At 39.5% G+C, this 18,143-nt stretch overlaps 1 protein-coding gene across 2 annotated transcripts; it reads left to right on the forward strand.

The window, feature by feature from the left end:
• Positions 1–1,706: 1,706 nt before the first annotated feature.
• rangrf (RAN guanine nucleotide release factor) lies at positions 1,707–17,479 on the forward strand. Of its 2 annotated transcripts, XM_052115614.1 has the most exons (6): positions 1,707–1,751; positions 1,978–2,056; positions 4,187–4,303; positions 5,881–6,043; positions 16,193–16,287; positions 16,501–17,454. In XM_052115614.1, the coding sequence occupies exons 2-6, from the start codon at positions 1,992–1,994 to the stop codon at positions 16,610–16,612; spliced, it is 552 nt and encodes a 183-aa protein (XP_051971574.1). In that variant the 5' UTR covers positions 1,707–1,751; positions 1,978–1,991; the 3' UTR covers positions 16,613–17,454. The 2 variants fall into 2 exon arrangements, with proteins under 2 accessions (XP_051971574.1, XP_051971579.1); XM_052115619.1 differs by lacking the exon at positions 16,193–16,287 and having other exon boundaries at positions 16,501–17,479.
• Positions 17,480–18,143: the final 664 nt, after the last annotated feature.

Raw genomic sequence — 18,143 nt, forward strand, 5'->3', positions numbered from 1 at the left:
GTAAAAGGCTCCCACACCTGGGGTAAAAGGCTCCCTCGCTTGGGGTAAAAGTCTCCCACACCTGGGGTAAAAAGATCCCTCACTTAGGGTAAAAGTCTCCCTCACCTAAGGTAAAAAGATCCCTCACTTAGGGTAAAAGTCTCCCTCACCTAAGGTAAAAAGATCCCTCACTTAGGGTAAAAGTCTCCCACACCTGGGGTAAAAAGATCCCTCACTTAGGGTAAAAGTCTCCCTCACCTAAGGTAAAAAGATCCCTCACTTAGGGTAAAAGTCTCCCTCACCTAGGGTAAAAGTCTCCCTCACCTGAGGTAAAAAGATCCCTCACTTAGGGTAAAAGTCTCCCTCACCTAAGGTAAAAAGATCCCTCACTTAGGGTAAAAGTCTCCCTCACCTAAGGTAAAAAGATCCCTCACTTAGGGTAAAAGTCTCCCTCACCTAAGGTAAAAAGATCCCTCACTTAGGGTAAAAGTCTCCCACACCTGGGGTAAAAAGATCCCTCACTTAGGGTAAAAGTCTCCCTCACCTGAGGTAAAAAGATCCCTCACTTAGGGTAAAAGTCTCCCACACCTGGGGTAAAAAGATCCCTCACTTAGGGTAAAAGTCTCCCTCACCTGAGGTAAAAAGATCCCTCACTTAGGGTAAAAGTCTCCCACACCTGGGGTAAAAAGATCCCTCACTTAGGGTAAAAGTCTCCCTCACCTGAGGTAAAAAGATCCCTCACTTAGGGTAAAAGTCTCCCACACCTGGGGTAAAAAGATCCCTCACTTAGGGTAAAAGTCTCCCTCACCTGAGGTAAAAAGATCCCTCACTTAGGGTAAAAGTCTCCCTCACCTGAGGTAAAAGGCTCCCTCACTTGGGGTATAAGGCCCCTTGTGGGTTTAAAGTGAAATGGTGCATAATATCATTGATCAATAGTTATAGGGCACAATGTGTCAACTAATGCAAATAATTTTAAGACACCAAGATGTTTTTTTGAGTAACAAATTAAGATGATGCTTACTCAAAATAACTACTTCAGAAAGAAATCAAGAATTTCCTGTAAATTTCAAACACATTTGTCGTTTTATTCCATCTCAATTATTCTATACACAAACTAATCTCTATTATGTTTGGATGAGTCAATGTGAGCCCACTTTGAACATTTTTAATAACAAATTTATTCGCCCCACTTTAAAAAAAAAAGACCCAATGTGTTTTATAGGGACATTTAACCCCTGCAACGGGAGGCTTTTTAACCCAAATATCATCCTTACACTTATTGGACAGTTATTGCATTTTTTTTTTTTTATGTAATGACCTTAAACATAACTGAAAATGATAAATAAGTATTTTGTCTCAAAAGAAATGTGTTAAATTCAAGGATTTTCATTAGCTACATCAATCTGCATCATTTAAAAAATAACAAGAATTAGATCAAATTGCCTTGAAAAAAATCTACCTTTAGACAATACACGCAAAGATCTCATGGATCAGGAAAATGTTGTAGTATAGTGACAACTAACAGATGTTTAGGAAAGTCCAAAGGAGCCTTTAAACCCCGTTGTACCCTACAACATTCTTAATATCTATAATGTGAGCACTCTATACACATCTATAAAATGAAGGGATGCAACGGGAGCCATTCTGTAAAGGTCACAAGTATATGAAATAGTCCAAAAATGTTGTGGTTTTACCCCGCTAGAGGACGCGCGTCATCTTTTTTACGTCACATCCGGTGTTGGCTGATTAAGGGAAGTGAACGCTGGTAACTGGTGAGTATGTTTAATAGTTTATTTATGGCGTGATTTTTGTAATTCATAATATGCATAAAAAGCATAAATATGCTTATCTTAATTTGAGTTTAGATTACGCGTTCTATTCAAACTTATTTGACTGATGTTGCGTTTGGAGTCTCAAGATGTTTGTTAGTTTCTTTGACTGCACATTCACTCAATAAAAACGACTTTAGTTCATGAATGTGTGGCTTTATCATTTCAGTGTGTACCACAGCGATGGCTCGACCTCTGTTTGGAGGCGCTTTATCAGCTGTTATTCCACCCAATGCCCAAGATATCAGGTAATTATATTTCTTATCTAAAAAATATAAAAAACAAAGTGTAAAGTTTGAAACAGGACAAATACATTTGGTTATTAGTTTCTGTTTTGTGAAATTTAAATATGTCAAATAGCCACATTAGAGCAGTACTACTGTAAATAATAACAAGTAGAATGTTTATGATCCCTCATATTTAAAAAAAAAAAAAAAGATAAACAACTTGCAGATTTTATATATATATATATATATATATATATATACACACACACACACACACACACACACACTGGTGGCCAAAAGTTTGGAATAATGTACAGATTTAGCTCTTATGTAAAGAAATTGGTACTTTTATACAAAGTGGCATCCAACTGATCACAATGTTTAGTCAGGACATTAATAACATGAAAAATTACTATTACAATTTAAAAAAAAAAATGTATAACTTCTTTCACTACTTCAAAGAGTTCTCATAAAAAATCCTCACGCACCTTACAGTCCAGCTGATCCGACAAAGTTCAAGGGGATTAAGATCAATAACACTCTTTTCCAATTATCTGTTGTCCAATGTCTGTGTTTCTTTGCCCACTCAAACCTTTTCTTTTTGTTTTTCTGTTTCAAAAGTAGCTTTTTCTTTGTAATTCTTCCCATAAGTCCTGCACCCCTGAGTCTTCTCTTTACTGTTGTACATGAAACTGGTGTTGAGCGGGTAGAATTCAATGAAGCTGTCAGCTGACGACATGTCAGGCGTCTATTTCTCAAACTAGAGACTGATGTACTTATCCTCTCGTTTAGTTGTACATCTGGAGCCAGTTGTCTTTTGTTTTTGAAGACTGTAGTGTACACCTTCGCATGAATGACATCATCCATGTGGATGCTGCAACGGCAGCCATAGTGCACCAGTACGCTCACCACACACCAGCTTTTGGTAGAGAGGACCTTTTAACGTCTCATCCGAAGGATGGTGCTCTTTCTTTTTTTTCTAATATATAGAGTATAGTGTCCCCATCACTATAACTGGGGCATTAGGACCCACACAGACTGCAGGGTGAGCATCCCCGCTGGACTCCCTAATACATCTTCCAGCAGCAACTTTAATTTTTTCTCTCATCCATGTACTGACCAGGCTCAACCCTGCTTATCTTCAGTGGGCAACTGGTCTAGAGCTACAGGGTGCTATGGCTGCTGGCTTAAGGATAAGGAGTTGGAGTGATGGCTGCTGAAATGGGGCTTTTCTAGATTTGATCAAAAATTACTTTTCAAATAGTGATGGTGCTGTTTTTTTACATCAGTAATGTCCTGACTGTACTTTGCGATCAGTTGAATGCCACTTTGGTGAATTAACCAATGTTAACCAATTTACCAATGTTAAAGGTTAGATTTTTGTGATTTATATTTATATATATATATCTTTTTTTTTTAATGAAAGATCAAAAGGATGAACCATGCAAAACAAAAAATCACAGCCTTGTTTGCTAATTTTTACCAAGAGGGCCAATATTTTTGCCACAACTGTACGTGTGTGTGTGTGTGTGTGTGTGTGTGTGTGTGTGTATATATATATATATATATATATATATATATATATATATATATATATATATATTATACTCATAAGCTTAAACTTATAAAATAATTCCAGATCTATTCTGATGGAATGAGCTGCATTTAAAGTGCTTGTAATTGCTTATACATATACCAGGGTCAGAAGTTAACTTCCACATTAAGGGACAATATTTCCCCTGTATTTGATTTTCAGGGACATTTTCTACTTTTATGAGTGCATATATTTTCGAAACAATGAAGAAAAAAACCACCTTTGTCCTATCTGTTTATGTCAAATAAATCAATCTAATTCAATTTGGCATTTGTTTAATTTTGGAGAGCCCCCTTAATTTCTGACCCTAATATACACACACAACAGAGCCCGCACAGATATTAAATTCTCTGTGCACGAAGTTGTTGGATAGCCACAATCAGCCTACAGTTGACCAATTGAGTGCCTTACTCTGCAAATTAATTTTTTGCCATAACTTATAATAAAGGTAATTATTTGTTTAATATTGGTATATGTTATCATATTGCTGTTGCTGCAGTTTACCTGATTTGTATAATAAACATGTTATTAATTTTCCCCTCACCCATGCCCTGCAGTGATCTGAGGCAGATCCCTGATAATCAAGAAGTGTTTGGTAATTCTCAGACAGATCAAAGTATCATCATTGAACTGCTGGAGTACCAAAGCCAGGTGCAGGATGCTGATGCAGCCAGGTAAGTTACTACACCCCGGACGTCACAGCCACCTTGAGTTTATTTCATTTAGATTTCCTACAGATCAACAAATAAAGCTTTAGACCTCCAGTATAATTTCTCATTAAAGAATTATAAAAGTCACTAACAGTAAATGCAGTACATGCACACACGGCACCTCTCGTGAAATGTCACACATGGAAAGTAAAATGTGAACAGGGAAGTCAGTAGATCGCAACCATCAACATAGGGGCTCATTGGGGTTCAGAATCTCAATTAAAGTGCACTTGAAGAAAAAACACAAGCATTAATTAAAAGCACAAATGTTAAATCTAAGCATAAATCTCAACTATAATTCTAAAAGTTGAATCTAACTTATAGAATATGTATATAATGATCAGGCAAAATTAGGTTGTTTATTACATGTTTTATTTTTTCTTCAGTGCCCCCTTTAGAAAGTACTCTGACTGCGCACCATGGTACATCAGATGGTAATACGATGGTACTTAATTCATAATGCTGATATATTCATGATCGTGATTATCAAATTCATGTACTGTGGTTTTTACTCTCTATGGTACTTGGATTCCATGGAATAACACAATGTTGCTTGTCCAAAAACATAGTATTATTATGGTACTATGTCCAAAGACAGCATGGTTGTACCATGGCATCTTTTGGGACTTTTATGTCAGTGACTGCTGGTAGTGTGAAACTGCCTTCAGAGCTAGTAAGCACAACTAGAAATTACATTGACTCTGATAAGTTTCAATTTGTTAGTTAGAATTAGCCAAACCTTCACTGATTTACTTCCCAACTAATTTTGTTACATTTACTAAGTTGAGAAATTATCTTTTAGTCATCACTCTTAGTACCTGATTACTGTGTTCTGCCTTTAAAGGAATAGATCACCCAAAACTGACAATTATATTACTCACCCTCATGCCATCCCAGATGTGTTCATCACAGACTTACTTTCTTCTGCTGAGCACCATAATTTTTAGAAGAAAATTTGAGCTCTATTGGTCCATTCAATACAAGTGAATGGTGGCCAGAACTTTGAAGCTTAGAAAAGGACATAAAGTCAGCATAAAAGTAATTAATACGACTCCAGTGGTTTTATCCATATTTTCAGAAGTGGTATTATAGGTGTGGGTGAGAAAAAAAATCAATATTTAGTCATATGGATTACTTTTATGTTGCCTTAATGTGCTTTTTTGAGCTTTAACATTTTGATCACCATTCACTTGCATAGAATTGACCTACAGGGCTGAAGTATTCTTCTAAAAATCTTAATTTGTGTTCTGCAGAAGACAGCAAGTCATACACATCTGGAAAGGCATGAGGGTGAGTAAATAATGAGAGAATAAAAATTTTTGGGTGAACTATCCCTTTAAAGATTTAGATTATAATAGTGAGATAGATTAATCACTTTTCTTCATTTAAACCCACATAATATGCATTATTGATTATTAATATTTCTACTTCAGATCACTTTCTTCATATTAGTGCTGTTTGGTTTTTTTGGTGCATTGTGTTTTTAAGATCATCACTTTGACATATTTTGCCTATGAATGACCTGGTCTGTACTCTGACAGGTATCACTTTGAGGATGTGGCTGCCAGTAACAAAGCAGCAGATTCAGGCTCTTGGGAGATCAAAGGGGTGGAGCAGCTCCCACAATCAGAACTGTCATTACAGGAATGCAGCTCTGCCTGGCTACTGTCTGGAGTTCAACTAGTCTCAAAATTCAATGAGGAGGTGCGTCTGTCAAACTTTGTTTTCACCTATTATTAACTTAGACAGCTGAGACAGATTGCATGCTTCTGTACTTCTAGATTGCTCTTGCACTGCAGACATTGTTGGCTCTTGTGGTATAAGTGACCTGGGGCATCATGTATAAAACATTCTAAAAGTGTGTGTACACACAAAAGACAGATTTATCTATCCTAGATGTGTATGACTTCTTTCCTTTGCAGAACAAAAATGAAGATTTTTAGAAAATATCTCTGTTCTGTTGGTCCATACAATGCAAGTGAATGGTGGCCAGAACTTTGAAGCTCCAATAAGCACATAAAGGCAGCATAAAAGTAATCCATAATGACGATAGTGGGTGAGAAACAGATAAATAATAAGTCCTTTTTTACTATCAATCTCCTCCTTTGACCAGTCCCAACCTGTAGGTGGCGATATGCACGAAGAATGCTAATCGCTAAAAACTAAAGAAAAAGAATGTGAATGTGAAAGTGGAGATTTAGCCCTGTTGCTAAAAAACATTTTTGTTTTAAAGTAAAAATATTTAAACATCCTTTAAATAAGATCCATTTACCTGAGAACATATTAAACTCAGCAAAAAAAAGAAATGTCCTCTCACTTTCAACTGCTTTTATTTCAGCAAACTTAACAAGTGTAAATATTTGTATCAACATACAAAAAGATTCAACAACTAAGACATAAACTGAACAAGTTTCACAAACATGTGACTAAGGGGGCTTTCACACTAGCACTTTTGGTGCACACCCCGGTTCGAATGATGTCAGATTTCGGTTCGTTTGGATGATGTGAACGCACCCGCGAACCGTACTCGGGTCGAACCAAACCGCGGAAGTGAACCGCTATTGATGACGTATAATGTGGTCGTCAGTCTCACACCACTTTCAAAATGAGCGGAAAGAGTTTACTTTCGTGCGTGCGTGTGTATACACTTACCTTGATGAAAAGCGGGATTGACGCACACGCACTGCAAGCAGAGAGATGATTTCTGCTTGTCTTCGCAAAAATTGTCTTCGGCGGACAGCCCGCTGTCTTTTGAACGATTTCAGTATTTTTGCGGCAGACAGACGCAAGTGTGTTTCTGTATCTTGATGTTGAAAACAAAACCAAAGGTTAAAAAAAAGAAGAACAAATGTGAACCGAGCAAGTCTATTCATTGAATTTTGACGCCTTTTCATTTCGCTGTTATCAAGCTACACGATTACGCACCAGCTGCAGCTTGATGACGCAAGCGTACCGCGGTTCGGATACAAATATATAATGTGAACACAGTCCATCGGGGGGAGGGGGGAGCAATCGAACTCGGGTTCGGAACAGGCAATCGAACCAAGTGTGAAAGCCCCCTAACAGAAATAGAATAATGTGTTCCTGAAAAAAGGGGGGCTAAATCAAAAGTAACAGTCAGTATCTGGTGTGGCCACCAGTTAATTTAAATACTGCAGTGCATCTCCTCCTCATGGACTGCACCAGATTTGCCCGTTCTTGCTGTGAGATGTTACCCCACTCTTCCACCAAAGCAATTGCACGTTCACGCAGATGAGCATCTTTGGGCATCTTTCTTTTAGTGTTTTTTAGAGTCAGTAGAAAGGTCTCTTTAGTGTACAAAGTTTATTATAACTGTGATGTTAATTGCTACTGTTAATTACAGTTAAAAGCTGTTCATGTCTTAATGACTGTTCCACAGGTGCATGTTCATTAATTGTTTATGGTTTATTGAACAAGCATGGAAAACATTGTTTAAACCAGCGTTTCTCAACGGGAGCGGTACCGCCCCCTAGGGGGCGTTTGGACAGTGTTGGGGGTGGTGTGAACGAGGCAGCAGAGAGGGGCGCTCAGGCACAAATGGGGGCGTTACTCCGAGGTACTCAACAAGCGGCCTGCGCAAAAATCTTTTCAGCTCTTCTCCTTAGCCTATGTCTTCTTCTTGCTCGGATTACTGCTGCCACTTCACCAGGAGGATATGCCAGGAGAGCCGCTTCCTAAGTCACACATGCTTTTAATAGGCGGAGAATTTTCAGCGCAAAATAGAGGCGCTTTCACCGGCTTTTTCTGTACATAACGCGGAATACATAATTAGGCGCAGTTTACGCTTCCCCTCCCATCTATTTATGTGACACTCCCACTTTCCCCTTGTCCATCCCATGAATGCATATGCATGACACTAAAAGCGCATTTTGCCATTTTCAATTGCGACAGGCAATCTGCGCTTTCATCTCGGTGCGTCCCGTTCGTACATACCTCGCCATGGTTTTATGCGCACTTTGCGAAACAAATACGCCTGAAGTGGGCGCAAAAGCGTTAGTACATCTGGCCCTGAGAATTTTAATTGTAATGTGATGATCGGGTGCGGATATCTAATCGGAGAAAATCATTGGTGATGGTGAGTTTGTTTTTAACAGCTGATTCGGGTGACGTTAGAGCTGATCCGCGCATCTCTACTCTGCAATGTGTAATTGGCCGATGGGAATAATAAAGTCATAATAATATAAATATTGATTTTATATTATTTGTCTTTTGCAGTTATTCACCTAGTATATTAATATTAACTTAAGTTCTCTCCCTCGTGTCCCGCAAAATCAGGTCTGCTGACCTGCAACAGAGCAATAGCCAGGTGGTCACCCTACGTTACTCACTGTTATTCATCACAACGTTTAAGCCTCTGACAACTCATACAATGTTCATTTGAATGTAAAATAAAATTATGTCTGTGCAAATTAATGAATTCATATTTAAATGATGCTAATAACCCACTCGGCTAGTTACCGGCAAATGATCTCCATAGCAACGCCTAAAAACAAATGCCGCAGCTGTCAGAGTGGTAGAAATGACCGTTTGTAGGCTATTCAAATTTGAAGCCTAGTATATATCGCCTGATTGAGTGCGCGAACAACCGCTGCTTTTTCATTGGCCATTTAGGTTAGTTACGTTATTGTTCACGTGATTGGTTCATCTTAAAAAAAATTGTGTGTGAGCCTGAATTTGTTTGAATTTCTAAATACATTTGAAATACCTTTCAAACAATCCATGTGTTTTTGCATTTTTTTCCACAATATTACTCAACTTGAGGCTTTTACATGTAGTTTAAATACAATAAGAAACTTCTGTTTCAGTTTTTTTTTTTTTTTTACCAAAAACTCAGGCTTCAGGTAGAAGTGTTGCAATTGTTTGGCTGTAAGTATTTCTGAAGTGTTTTTGGTTTTTTTTTTAGAGGGGGGGGGGGGCGTTAAGAGGATCATGAAGAGGTCAGGGGGGGGCGTTTGTTCAAAAAAGGTTGAGAACCACTGGTTTAAACCCTTTACAATAAAGATCTGTAAAGTTTTTTCAAAGTTTATAAGATGCACTGCCTGGCCAAAAAAAAGTTGCATACTCTAATATTTTGTTGGACCAACTTCAGCTTTTATTTCAGCATGTATTCGTTGTGGCATTGTTTGAACACAATTATGGAACGTCACAATTTATTTCCATCCAGAGTTGCAGTACTGTGGAGAACAGTTAGAACGGCTTTATTCTCCAGTGTAATAAAGGGCCTATGTAAATCTGTCATCATTAACAATATTAGTCCATATTTTTGGCCTTACTTCAATGCATATTTTCAATGCCATTCTCTGTTGTCCTCTCTCATCAATAAGGTGTTTCAGTCCGCAGAAATGCCGCTCACTGGATGTTTTTTTTGTTTTTGGCACCATTCGGTGTAAATTATAGAAACTGATGTTTGTGAAAATCCCAGGAATCAGCAGTTACAGAAATACTCAAACCAGCCCGTCTGGCATTTTATTAGATTACTTAGAGACCACAGAGGTATTTGAGAGGCAGGATGCAAGTAACATAGGTTCCACAAATGAGTTAGTTATACAGTGTTGCTATTCTCATATTCTTGACCACTGAAGGCCACGATTGACCAATCATATTTAGGTATTCCAGTGAGCCGTGATAGAATTGCGGATCATTTTGGGTTCAAAATATTTCCAAAGGTCACAACAGTGTAATTATTCTCTGTAATGTTTATTATTAGTGGTGCTTGCAAAGCATCACTATTGTAATCTCACATACTTATTTTTATTTTTATTTTTCTTCTTTTATTATTATTCTATCTCCGTACAAAACTTCGGCACCTAACTCGTCCCGCACCGCTTGGCGTAGACCCACAAATGAGGTGTCAAATCGAACGGCCTATTGAGGACACGTGTGCTATGACTTTTATAAGCTGATCGGGGTACGGTATTTGCCCCAGGGGCAAAAAAGCGGCCGAAAAATCCCATAGACTTAACATTGTGACAAACTTTGAGGCGTCACAGCTCCGAGCTGAGGATTTCACAGAAACGTGTGATTTGCCACATTTGAAGAGGCTGGCAGGCTCTGTAAGAGCATACCTCAATATGGGGTAAAAGTTGCACCCCTGGGGGCAGGAGCTGCCCAAAAATGCCCCAATTGACTTATAATGGTGTAGGACGGCCCATGAAATGAAAAGGCATAGGGATTTGTATTGAACATAGCTCTGGATCACAGTGTCATAGAGACCAGGGGTGGGCTCATTTTACTCAGACGACCAATCAGTCTCTCAGGATCATTGTGAAGCTATCAAGCCACGCCCTAGCAACCATTAAGAGCACCTTAGCAACAAGTCCCATAGACTTCTATTGAAACAGATCAAAGGGATATCTCCGGATAGAAGTGTCATAGAAACACAAGGGTGGTCTCGTTTGACTCGGGACAGCAAACAGCCAATCATGCATCAAATCAACACTTCCTAGCCCCTCCCTAGCAACCATTGTCGAGCACCTTAACAACCAAAATCCATAGAGGGATATCTTCCATTCTGAATGTCACAGAGGCATGGGAGTTGGTTTATATCATTCATACTGACAAGCAGCCTTTGGAGATTCATGATTGGCAGCTGCCAAGCCACTCCCTAGCAACTAAACAGAGTACCCTAGCAACCGCTTAGCAGTAACTATATCTCTGCACCACAAAATCAGAGAGACTTCTGGGTTGATTTATTTCAATCAGGATGGCAAGGACACTTGATTAGTATCACTATGGTAACTGCCTAGCAACCAGATGGGGTTACTCTAGCAACCGAGTAACAAATCACATATCTCTGCATCAGAAAAACGTAGAGACTTCCGGGTTGACTTATTTCAATCAGGATGGAAAGGACACTTCATTAGTATCACTATGGTAACTGCCTAGCAACCAGATGGGCTTACCCTAGCAACCGAGTAACAAATCACATATCTCTGCATCACAAAAACATAGAGACTTCGGGTTGACTTATTTCAATCAGGATGGCAAGGACACTTCATTAGTATCACAATGGTAACTGCCTAGCAACCAGATGAGCTTACCCTAGCAACCGAGTAACAAATCACATATCTCTGCATCAGAAAACGTAGAGACTTCCGGGTTGACTTATTTCAATCAGGATGGCAAGGACACTTGATTAGTATCACTATGGTATCTGCCTAGCAACCAGATGGGCTTACCCTAGCAACCGAGTAACAAATCACATATCTCTGCATCACAAAAACATAGAGACTTCCGGGTTGACTTATTTCAATCAGGATGGCAAGGAGACTTGATAAGTATCACTATGTTAACTGCCTAGCAACCAGATGGGGTTACCCTAGCAACCGAGAAACAAATCACATATCTCGGCACCAGAAAAGAGTACAGACTTCCGGGTTGATTTATTTCAATCAGGATGGCAAGGACACTTGATTACTATCACTATGGTAACTGCCTAGCAACCAGATGGGGTTACCCTAGCAACCGAGAAACAAATCACATATCTCGGCACCAGAAAAGAGTACAGACTTCCGGGTTGATTTATTTCAATCAGGATGGCAAGGAGACTTGATTAGTATCACTATGGTAACTGCCTAGCAACCAGATGGGGTTACCCTAGCAACCGAGTAACAAATCACATATCTCTGCATCAGAAAAACGTAGAGACTTCCGGGTTGACTTATTTCAATCAGGATGGCAAGGAGACTTGATTAGTATCACTATGGTAACTGCCTAGCAACCAGATGGGGTTACCCTAGCAACCGAGTAACAAATCACATATCTCTGCATCAGAAAAACGTAGAGACTTCCGGGTTGACTTATTTCAATCAGGATGGCAAGGAGACTTGATTAGTATCACTATGGTAACTGCCTAGCAACCAGATGGGGTTACCCTAGCAACCGAGTAACAAATCACATATCTCTGCATCAGAAAAACATAGAGACTTCCGGGTTGACTTATTTCAATCAGGATGGCAAGGACACTTGATTAGTATCACTGTGGTAACTGCCTAGCAACCAGATGGGGTTACCCTAGCAACCGAGTAACAAATCACATATCTCTGCATCAGAAAAACGTAGAGACTTCCGGGTTGACTTATTTCAATCAGGATGGCAAGGACACTTGATTAGTATCACTATGGTAACTGCCTAGCAACCAGATGGGCTTACCCTAGCAACCGAGTAACAAATCACATATCTCTGCATCAGAAAAACGTAGAGACTTCTGGGTTGGTTTATTTCACTCAGGATGGCAAGGAGACTTGATAAGTATCACTATGGTAACTGCCTAGCAACAAGGAGGGGTTACCCTAGCAACCAAATAACAAATCACATATCTCTGGATCACAACATCGTAGAGACTTCCTGGTTGACTGATTTTACTCTGGATAGCAAGGAGACTTGATAAGTATCACTATGGTAACTGCCTAGCAACCACATGGGGTTACCCTAGCAACCGAGTAACAAATCACATATCTCTGCACCAGAAAACAGTACAGATTTTTGGGTTGAATTATTTCACTCAGGATGGAAAGGAGCCATGTATTGTATTACCTTGCTAACTGCATAGCAACCACATGGGCTTACCCTAGCAACCTAGTAACAAATCACATATTTCTGCACCAGAAAATTATACAGACTTCTGGGTTGATTTATTTATGACCACAATTTCTGTTCTTTTCAAGCAGGCTATTTGATCGAGTTTTGCCACGGCAAGCACCACTCACATTTTCTTCAGGAAATGTACCTATCTAGTTTTTTATTTATTATTCTTATTATTCTATCTCCGTACAAAACTTCGGCACCTAACTCGTCCCGCACCGCTTGGCGTAGACCCACGAATGAGGTGTCAAATCGAACGGCCTATTGAGGACACGTGTGCTATGACTTTTATAAGCTGATCGGGGTACGGTAATTGCCCCAGGGGCAAAAAAGCGGCCGAAAAATCCCATAGACTTAACATTGCGACAAACTTTGACGCGTCACAGCTCCGAGCGAGGATTTCGCGAGAAACGTGTGATTTGCCATATTTGAAGAGGCTGGCAGGCTCTGTAAGAGCATACCTCAAAATGGGGTAAAAGTTGCACCCCTGGGGGCAGGAGCTGCCCAAAAATGCCCCAATTGACTTACAATGGTGTAGGACGGCCCATGAAATGAAATGGCATTGGGATTTGTATTCAACATAGCTCTGGATCACAGTGTCATAGAGACAATGGGGCGGGCTCATTTTACTCAGACGACCAATCAGTATCTCAGGATCATTTTGCATCTATCAAGCCACGCCCTAGCAACAATTTAGAGCACCTTAGCAACAAGTCCCATAGACTTCTAATGAAAGACATCAAAGGGATATCTCCGGATAGAAGTGTCATAGAAACACAAGGGTGGTCTCGTTTCACTCGGGGCAGCAAACAGCCAATCATGAATCACCTCAACACTTCCTAGCCCCTCCCTAGCAACCATTGTCGAAGCACCTTAGCAACCAAAATCCATAGAGGATATCTTCCATTCTGAATGTCACAGAGGCATGGGAGTTGGTTTATATCATTCATACTGACAAGCAGCCTTTGGAGATTAATGATTGGCAGCTGCCAAGCCACTCCCTAGCAACTAAACAGAGTACCCTAGCAACCATTTAGCAGTAACTATATCTCTGCACCAGAAAATCAGAGAAACTTCTGGGTTGATTTATTTCAATCAGGATGGCAAGGAGACTTCATTAGTATCACTAAGGTAACTGCCTAGCAACCAGATGGGGTTACCCTAGCAACCGAGTAACAAATCACATATCTCTGCATCAGAAAAACGTAGAGACTTCCGGGTTGACTTATTTCAATCAGGATGGCAAGGACACTTGATTACTATCACTATGATTACTGCCTAGCAACCAGATGGGGTTACCCTAGCAACCGAAGTAACAAATCACATATCTCTGCACCAGAAAATAGTACTGACTTCCGGGTTGATTTATTTCACTCAGGATGGCAAGGACACTTGATTACTATCACTATGGTAACTGCCTAGCAACCAGATGGGGTTACCCTAGCAACCGAGAAACAAATCACATATCTCGGCACCAGAAAAGAGTACAGACTTCCAGGTTGATTTATTTCAATCAGGATGGCAAGGAGACTTCATTAGTATCACTAAGGTAACTGCCTAGCAACCAGATGGGGTTACCCTAGCAACCGAGTAACAAATCACATATCTCTGCATCAGAAAAACGTAGAGACTTCCGGGTTGACTTATTTCAATCAGGATGGCAAGGACACTTGATTACTATCACTATGATTACTGCCTAGCAACCAGATGGGGTTACCCTAGCAACCGAGTAACAAATCACATATCTCTGCACCAGAAAATAGTACTGACTTCCGGGTTGATTTATTTCACTCAGGATGGCAAGGACACTTGATTACTATCACTATGGTAACTGCCTAGCAACCAGATGGGGTTACCCTAGCAACCGAGAAACAAATCACATATCTCGGCACCAGAAAAGAGTACAGACTTCCAGGTTGATTTATTTCAACCAGGATGGCAAGGACACTTCATTAGTATCAATATGGTAACTGCCTAGCAACCACATGGGGTTACCCTAGCAACCGAGTAACAAATCACATATCTCTGCATCAGAAAAACGTAGATACTTCTGGGTTGACTTATTTCAATCAGGATGGCAAGGACACTTGATTACTATCACTATGGTAACTGCCTAGCAACCAGATGGGGTTACCCTAGCAACCGAGTAACAAATCACATATCTCTGCACCAGAAAACAGTACTGACTTCCGGGTTGATTTATTTCACTCAGGATCGCAAGGACACTTGATTACTATCACTATGGTAACTGCCTAGCAACCAGATGGGGTTACCCTAGCAACCGAGAAACAAATCACATATCTCGGCACCAGAAAAGAGTACAGACTTCCGGGTTGATTTATTTCAACCAGGATGGCAAGGACACTTCATTAGTATCAATATGGTAACTGCCTAGCAACCAGATGGGGTTACCCTAGCAACCGAGTAACAAATCACATATCTCTGCACCAGAAAACAGTAGTGACTTCCGGGTTGACTTATTTCACTCAGGATGGCAAGGAGACTTCATTAGTATCACTATGGTAACTGCCTAGCAACCATATGGGGTTACCCTAGCAACCGAGTAACAAATCACATATCTCTGCATCACAAAAACGTAGAGACTTCCGGGTTGACTTATTTCAATCAGGATGGCAAGGAGACTTCATTAGTATCACTATGGTAACTGCCTAGCAACCAGATGGGGTTACCCTAGCAACCGACTAGCAAATCACATATCTCTTAATCACAATAACGTAGAGAGTTCCGGGTTGACTTATTTCAATCAGGATGGCAAGGAGACTTCATAAGTATCACTATGGTAACTGCCTAGCAACCAGATGGGGTTACCCTAGCAACCGACTAACAAATAACATATCTCTGCATCACAAAAACGTAGAGACTTCCGGGTTGACTTATTTCACTCAGGATGGAAAGGAGCCATGTATTGTATTACCTTGGTAACTGCATAGCAACCACATGGGCTTACCCTAGCAACCGAGTAACAAATCACATATTTCTGCACCAGAAAATCATACAGACTTCTGGGTTGATTTATTCATGACCATAATTTTTGCTCTTTTCAAGTTACAACATGCTGTTTGACGAGTTTTGCCACGGCAAGCACCACTCACATTTTCTTCAGGAAATGTCCCCATCTAGTTGTTATTATTACAGACACAGACAGGACAATACTAATCTGTTCCCTACATTTTGAACATGTTAAGATTTGTGCTTTTGTATCAGTCTTTGAATTCAATTACTTCTCAGGCAAAGAACACTGTAAACATTCACCTGTGCCTGTTCCGCCTGCCGCAGTACACCACTGATTTCTTAGTGACATTCAACGATCCTGTGTGTATCAAGTGAGTTGCTCATACCTACACCGGTTATGTCAGTCTCCTCTCAATGAAATATCCCTTAAAACTAGACACTTTTTCTCTTTAGACTGCAAGTATATCTGCCTTAATATTGGATGCTCATTATGGTTTTATGTATAAAAGGGCAGATGTGTTCAAGATATGTATAGGGATGATTGATTGTTGAGGTATGATGTTCATTTTTGTATTCTCTTTTAGTCCCCTCAGCAGCAGTGCAACTGGAAATGTAGCTGCTGTACCGTGGACACTACAAGATTTCCGCAGTGTCCTGCAGTCCTTCTGTCTTCTCAACCCTGGAGTGTTTGGATAGATGATTCACTCATACATTTAAAGACATAAAAACATATACATTTTATATTTTGAGAAGCTTTCAAATGGCAGGACTAAACAGGTTTATACTCACTAAAACACTTAACTGTTGGAAATCTAGAACAAGTCTATCAAAAATATTTTCCTTGTAGTGCAATTCTTTGCATTTGTCTCATAGCTGTGTGAGAAATGTATAGGTGTGTAAATAAAATTGTATTTTAAGAAAAATCTGTGTTTACTCAAACTTATTTCTATCCCAAAGTCATTTTCAGGAATGATGTTGATATATTAAGTAGCATTTTTCGAATAAAAAATGAGCATATCAAAAGCTCATTATCTACTGTAATCAGATTCAAACATCTCTATCACTTCAGCACTAAACTAATGTCTAACTACTTAACTGGAAATAAGATTGTAACACAACTTTGGGAATTGAGAAGAGGTTTGGGAATGGAGAAGAGGAGACTGGGAGCAGTTACACGCTTCAGGTAGGCTTTTATTTTCTGCCTTCACACTCTGTGCACTTATCAGTGCTTTTGTTAGTTCAGTGTAACAAACTCTCAATAAACAAACTTATTTAAACTCGATACACAAACATACACTCAATAAGACACGGCAGTTGCTGCACTTGTGTCGTTGCCTCTCTCCCTTCTCTGGCATGTTTGGCTGCTTTTAAGGGCTCTCTCTGCCATCACTGTAATGTGAAACAGCTGTTAGAAATGAGAAATTATGCCAACCAGCTTGACAAACCACAGCTCTCCCGCAAACAGACACCCGACCATGGCCCCATCCCCATATATCCCCACCGCCCGACCTAAGCTGGGGCAACATTCGGCCTGCCAACAGTAAAAATCTGGCCTTGGGTTTTTAAAAATAAAAACTTGTATTGTTTAACCAGAATCAATGTGTATCATTTGCCTTTTTTTTTCTGGTACTGGTACCAGTGCCAGATTACATCATTTGTTATTAAAGAAAATTAAATTACAAAAAAAAAGTCTGTTTTGTTTTTTTTTATTCTCAACTTGTAATTGAAGCACAAACAAACATTATGTCTGATTTCAGATCATCATATATATTTTTCAGCTCAGATTATTTCTCCTCGAAAGTGGTAATGGTTGATGTTATCAGCGGAGTAAAATGTATGTTGAGTTTAAAACCTTGCAAAAAGTCTGTTTTGTTTTTTTTGTTTTTTTTTTTAGTTATTTGTATAGTGCCTTCACAACACACATCATTTCAAAGCATCTTTACAGAAGATCAGACATTAACAGAAGATAAAACTGTAATGTCTATAATGTCTTATGAGACATCATTGTGTAGTTTGATAAAATACGATTGTGAATTGTGTTTAAAAATAAGTAATTAAATAATAATTGTATTAATAACCCCAGTGAGCAAGCTGAAGGCGACTGTGGCAAGGAACAAAACTCCAGAAGATGTTGATTAATGGAGAAAAATAACCTGAATCACTGTGAATTTCAGCATGGGCATTCTTTAAAATAAACATGGAGATAAAACATGAAGATCATATTTAG

This window comes from Xyrauchen texanus, chromosome 4 (genome assembly GCF_025860055.1).
Source record: "Xyrauchen texanus isolate HMW12.3.18 chromosome 4, RBS_HiC_50CHRs, whole genome shotgun sequence".
Lineage (NCBI taxonomy): Eukaryota > Metazoa > Chordata > Actinopteri > Cypriniformes > Catostomidae > Xyrauchen > Xyrauchen texanus.

What these genes read in the sequence shown, in the direction of transcription:
- rangrf (XM_052115614.1), top strand. Translation starts at nt 1,992, where the DNA reads ATGGCTCGACCTCTGTTTGGAGGCGCTTTATCAGCTGTTATTCCACCC. An exon ending in TCTCAAAATTCAATGAGGAG is followed by an intron (nt 6,044 to 16,192) that starts GTGCGTCTGTCA and finishes ATTACTTCTCAG; the next exon opens with GCAAAGAACACTGTAAACAT. An exon ending in AACGATCCTGTGTGTATCAA is followed by an intron (nt 16,288 to 16,500) that starts GTGAGTTGCTCA and finishes ATTCTCTTTTAG; the next exon opens with TCCCCTCAGCAGCAGTGCAA.